The 6,422-nt window shown below is 35.1% G+C and overlaps 1 protein-coding gene across 1 annotated transcript; it reads left to right on the forward strand.

The window, feature by feature from the left end:
* Positions 1-622: 622 nt before the first annotated feature.
* LOC119877626 (60S ribosomal protein L39) lies at positions 623-1,020 on the forward strand. The gene has a single exon (XM_038576109.1). The coding sequence runs from the start codon at positions 664-666 to the stop codon at positions 817-819; it is 156 nt and encodes a 51-aa protein (XP_038432037.1). The 5' UTR covers positions 623-663; the 3' UTR covers positions 820-1,020.
* The last annotated feature ends 5,402 nt before the right edge of the window (positions 1,021-6,422 follow it).

The following is a 6,422-nucleotide window of genomic DNA, read 5'->3' on the forward strand; positions in this document are numbered from 1 at the left end:
TACATTTTCTACATAGATGATCATGTTACCTGGAAACAAAGGTAGTTTTATTTCTTTCCTCCCAATCTGTATACCTTTTATTTCCTTTTCTTGTTTTATTGCATTGCCTAAGACTTCCAGTATGATGTTGAAAAGCAGTGGTGAGAGGGATGTCCTTGCCTTGTTCTCAGTCTTCGTGGGAAAACTTTGAGTTTCTCATCATTAAGTATGATGTTATTTGTAGGTTTTTTTGTAGATATTCTTTTAAAGTTAAGGAAGTTCCCCTCTACACCCAATTTACTGAGTTTTTTTTCTTTATCATCAATGAGTGTTGAATTCTGTCAATGTGTTTTCTGTATTTACTGATATGATCAAGTTAATTTTCTTCCTTAGCCTGTTGATGTAATGGATTACATTACTGATTATCAAGTGTTAAACTGACCTTGCATACCTAAAGTAGATCCCACATGGTCATAGTGTACAAATCTTTTCATACATCCTTAGATTTGATTTGCCAATATTTTGTTGACAGCCTTTGCATCTGTGTTTATGAGAAATACTAGTCTTCAGTTTTCTTGTAATAGCTATGTCTGGATTTGGATTGGGGTAATGCTGGCCTCATAAAATTAGTTAGAAAGTCCTCCTCGCCGCCATCCTGGTTGCGTGTGGTTGACTGTGATCGCCATGTCTTCTCACAAGACTTTCAGAATCAAGCGATTCCTGGCCAAGAAACAAAAGCAGAATCGTCCTATTCCCCAGTGGATTCGGATGAAAACTGGTAATAAAATCAGGTACAATTCCAAGAGGAGACACTGGAGAAGAACCAAACTGGGTCTGTGAGGAAGCATCGCACATCATGAAATAGCAAACATAATTGGCACACATATTTAAGCCACATGGAGATCACATGTTCCTATCTTATCAATATGGAAACATCCTTCCTACCTGGCCAATAGACATGTCTTATCAAGAGAATGATTTTCTCTGTTACTATGCCTCTATACCAGTAGGTTGGTTCAGTAATAAATGTGAGACCTTTCAGCTGAAAAAAAAAAAAAAAAAAAAAAAAAAAAAAGAAAGTACTCCCTCTGCATCTATCTTCTGAAGGAAATTATGGACAATTGGTATAATTTCTTCCTTCAATGTTTGATAGAATTCACCAGTGACTCCATCTGGGCCATGTTTTCTATTTTGGAAAATTATTAGTTATTGATTCAATTTCTTTAATAGACATTAAGCTATTCATATTGTCCTTTACTTCTTATTGTGAGTTTTGGCAGAGTGAGTCTTTCAAGAAATTGGTCCATTTCATCTAGGTCATCAGATTTGTGGGCATAATTTTTAATATTATTCCTTTATTATCCTTTTAATGAGACCTGTAGTGATGTCTCCTTTTCTACTTCTGATATTAATCATTTGAGTCTTCTCTATTTTTTTTTAGTTAGCCAGGCTGGAAGCTTATCAATTTTATTGATCTCAAAACACCAACTTTTGGTTTTGTTAGTTTTCTCTATTGATTTCTTGTTTTCAATTTCATCGATTTCTGCTTAGTTTTGTTTTGTTTTTTTTTTTTTTTTTCCTTCTGCTTACTTAGGATTTAATTCACTTGTCTTTTCCTAATTTCCTAAGGTGGAAGTTTAGATGATTGATTTTAGGTATCTCTCCTTTTCAAATATTTGTATTTAATCCTATAAATTTCCTTCTAAGCACTGTTTTTGTTGCATCCAAAAATTTCAGTATGTTGTGTTTCATTTTTATGTTGTTCAAAATTTTTTAACTTTCTCTTGAGATATCTCCTTTGATTCATGTTATCTAAAAATGTGTTGTTTAATCTCCATGTATTTGGAGATTCTCCACTTATCCTTCTATTGTTTCTTTCTAGTTCAATTCATTATGCTATGAGAGGAAATCTGTGTGGTTTCTATTCTTTTAAATTTATTGAGGTGTGTTTTATGGACAAGAATATGGTCTATCATGGTGAGTGTTCCATGTGAGCTTGAGAATGTGTATTCAGTTATTGTTGAATGAGATATTCTGTAGAGGTCCATTGTATCCAGTTGATTAACAGTGCTGTTGGATTCAACTATATTCTTACTGATTTTCTGTCCTCTAGATCTGCCCATTTCTGAGAGAGAGGTGCTCAAGTCTCCAACTCTGATAGTAAACTTACCTATTTCTCCTTACAATCTATGAGTTTTTTGGCTTCAGGTATTTTAATGCTCTATTGTTAGGTAATTTTAGGAATTGTTATGTATTCTTAGTTAAATGACCCCTTTCTCATTATGTAATTTTCCTCCTTATTGCTGATAACTTTCCTTGCTCTGAAATCTGCTCTGTCTGAAATTAATATAGCTACTCCTGCTTTCTTTTGGTTAGTGTTAGCAAGGTATATCTTTCTCCTCTATTTACTTTTAATCTATATGCGTCTTTAAGATGGGTTTCTTGTAGACAATGTATATTTGAGTCTTGCTTTTTATCCATCCTGACAATCTCTTTTAATTGGTGTGTTTTGCCCACTGACATTCAACATAATTATTGATATAGTAGGATTGTTATCTACCATAGTTATTACTGTTTTCTATTTGTTATCCTTGTTCTTTGTCCCTGTTTTTGTTTTCCACTCTTTTTCTGCTTGTGTGATTTAAATTGAGCATTTTATGTAATTCCATTTTATCTCTATTCTTAGCATATGCTTTGGCGCTGTTTATTTTTATTTTTTATTTAAATTTCAGTTAGTTAACATACAATGTAATATTAGTTTCAGGTGTACAATTTGGTGATTCAAGACTTACATACATCACCTGGTGCTCATCACCTATTTAACCCATCCCTATTTAACCCATCCCTCGACCCACCTCCCCTTTGGTTAACCATCATTTGTTTTCTATGGTTAAGAGTCTTTTTTGGTTTTCTCTCTTTTTTCCCACTATGTTTTTTTGTTTTGTTTCTTAAATTATACATATTAGTAAAATCATATGGTTTGTCTTTCTCCAACTTATTTTCCTTAGCATAATACTTTCTAGCTCCAATCATCTCCTAGTATATGCTTTCTAAACTTTTTTTAGTGGTTGCCCTAGATTTTGCATATACATTTACAACTAATTCAAGCTTGTTTTTAGATAACACTATACCACTTCACAGGCAACGTGAGTATCTTATAACAACAAAATAATTCTAATTCCTAGATCTCTTTTCTGGTATTTTCTATCATTCGTTTTACTTATACATAAGCATAGATATGCATAAGTATACATAAGCAAATACATTGTTACTATTATTTTGTTGTTATTATAATTTTATTTTTTAAGATTTTATTTATTTATTTGAGAGAGAGAGAGATAGCAAGAGAGAGCAGAGCAGGGTGAGAGGCAGAGGGAAAAAGGAAAAGCAGGCTCCCCACTGAGCAGAAAGCCCCACACAGGGATCAACCCAGGACCCAGGATCACTGGTGCCCCTGTTATTATAATTTTAAGTAAACTTTTATCTTAGATAAATTAAGAATAAGAAAAATACAATTTTTAATTTTATCTGCACTAATTCTTTCTCTAATGCTCTTCCTTTCTTTATGTAGATCTGAGTTTCTAACCTATATCATTTCCCTTCTCTCTGAAGAACTTCTAACATTTCTTACAAGGCAGATGAACTTACAAACATTTCTTCTACTAGTACCAAGTCCCCTCAATTCTTGTTTCTCTGAGGAAGTCTTTCTTTTTCTTTCAGTTTCCTTCAGGATAATTTTGCAAGGTACAGAATTGTAGGTTGTTGTTTTTTTCTCTCAACATTTTAAATATCTAATTCCACTCTCTACTTGCTTGCATTCTTTTTTATCTTTGATCCTCCATGGATAAGGTGTTTGTTGTTTATTTTTTTTCTGACTTCCTCCAGTGCTTCCCCCCCACCCCTTATCTATAATTTTCTGTAGTTTGCATTTGATATGCCTGGGTTTAGTTACTTTGGCATTTATCCTGGTTGATGTCCTCTGAGCTTTCTGGATCTGTTGTTTGATTTCTGATATTACTTTGGGGGAATTCTCAGTCATTACTGTTTCAAATATTTCTTCTCTTTCTCTTTCTTCTCCTTCTGGTATTCCCCTTACACACATTCTACACCATTTGTAGCTGTCTCACAGGTCTTTGTTTTTTGGTTTTTGTTTTCAGTCTTTTTTTCTTTGCTTTTCAGCCTGGGAGATTTATATTTATATATTTTTAAGCTCAGAGATTCTTTCCTTAGCCATGTCCAGTCTACCAATAAGCCCATGAAAGGTATTCTTATTTCTATTACAGGTTTTTTACTTCTAGCATTTATTTTTAGTTTTTTTTTTAGAATTTCCATCTTTCTGCTTATATTGCCCATCTGTTCTTGCATGTTATCTCTTTTATACATCAGAGTCCTTTGTATATTAATCACAATTATTTTAATTCTTGGTGTAATAATTCCAACATCCCTGCCATATCTGAGTCTAGTTGTGATGCTTGCTTTTTCTCTTCAAATTGTATTTTTTTTTTTTTGCCCTTTAGTAATTACATTTTTGTCTTGATTGCCAGAATAATGTACTAGGTGAAAGGAATTACAGTAAATAGGCCTTTAGTAATGTGGTAGTTAGTTGTAAGGGCAGGGGAAATCCTATGATTAGGACTCCATGTTTTAGTGAACTCTTGCCTCTGGACCAAACTTCTTAAGAGTTTCTCCGGTCTCCCCCTGCCCCCCTTTAAAGGGGACAGGATGGCTAAAGTGGGCTGATGTCCAGGCATTTCTCTCCCCCACTGGAATCTCTGATAAAACTCCTGCAAATTCTGGTTAAATAGTTTTACCTGAGGGTAGACCTTGTTAAGAAGAGAATACTTTGGTATATTTCCAAATGGTTCCCTTTACCCTTCCCCTGCCAGAGCAATAAGGAGCTTTTTCTCCCTCAAAGCTGATAGAGTTCTTGAAGGTAAAACTCACAAAAATCTGACCCCAGTGATTGGGTTCCCTTGGGATTTTTATCTTTCAGATTTGTTCACATGAGTCTCCAGCAATTTATCGGTTACAGTTCAGGCTTCCTTCCTTAGGCACTGGTTCCCACAGAGGTTTCTACTTGTGGATTTCTACTAAATTATGATTCTCTGTACTTACCTTTATTTCCAGTTTGAGGTGTATCAATTTGCCCTGTGACCTCATTTCTCTAATGAATATAAGAAGAGTTATTGATTTTTCAATTTTTCTGGCTTTTTACTCTTGTTAGGACAGAATGGTGACTTCCAAACTTTTTTGCACTGGAACAGAAACTGTAAATCTTGATTTTTTAAAAATTTGTATACAGTAAAATTCACTCTTTATGGTGTATAGGTCTAGGGGTTTTGACGAGTGCACAGTTAGCCACCATCTCTACATCATAGAAAACAGTTTGATCACCCAATACATTCTCTGAGCACAATCATATTTAGTCAATGACCTGCACTTATTATTTCTTAAAGATCCTACTCTAGGTAGGTGCCTGCACAAACAGCAGTTTCCTACCCACTACTTAGAACCTTAATTGCTATGAGGTACCCAATCTTTTTGCTATGAGGTACCCAATCTTTTCACTGTTTACAATACAGCACATGGGGTGGCACTTCAAGAGGACGCAGAAAAGAAATGGAGTTGTAGGAAGCTGAACATTTTATGACAAAATCAAGCTTTCTGAAAGCCATTTGTAACTCTAATGATTTATTGGTTTAATGTAGCAATAAACAATGAGTTACTGAAGTCTCATATACTCATCTGTGCTAGGCAATTTGAAAAAGTCAGGAAACACCCTAGGCTGAGAAAGGTGGGGTTAATAGGAGGCACTTCTGGTTGAAAGTGGTGGATTGAACACATCAATATTTATGTCCATTTCTCTCCTGACACTCACTTCCATAGTAGAGCAGAATAGCAAGATACACCATACAAGGACAACAAGAAGTTGTCCTTCTTCTTGTCTGAAGACAGACAAAAGTCTTCAACTAAAAGGGACTATCCCTAGACAGTCTAATGGCTAACTCCCTCCCTCTTTCAGTTTTTTTCTCAAATGTCACCTTTTCAATGTAGCCTACCCTGTTCACCCTATTTTATTTTTTTTAAGATTTTATTTATTTATTCATGATAGTCACACAGAGAGAGACAGAGAGGCAGAGACACAGGCAGAGGGAGAAGCAGGCTCCATGCAGGGAGCCTGACGTGGGATTCGATCCCGGGTCTCCAGGATCGCGCCCCGGGCCAAAGGCAGGCACCAAACCGCTGCGCCACCCAGGGATCCCTGTTCACCCTATTTCAAATTGACCTGACACCTCCCCATCCCATACACACATTTCTGATTACCTTTTCTTGCTCTAAAAATATCATACATAACATAGCTATTTATATGCCTACTTCTTGTTCACTGATATGGACCTAGAATAGTATTAATCACATCATAGATAATAATCTTTGTCAAATGA

This window comes from Canis lupus, chromosome 27 (genome assembly GCF_011100685.1).
Source record: "Canis lupus familiaris isolate Mischka breed German Shepherd chromosome 27, alternate assembly UU_Cfam_GSD_1.0, whole genome shotgun sequence".
Classification (NCBI taxonomy): domain Eukaryota; kingdom Metazoa; phylum Chordata; class Mammalia; order Carnivora; family Canidae; genus Canis; species Canis lupus.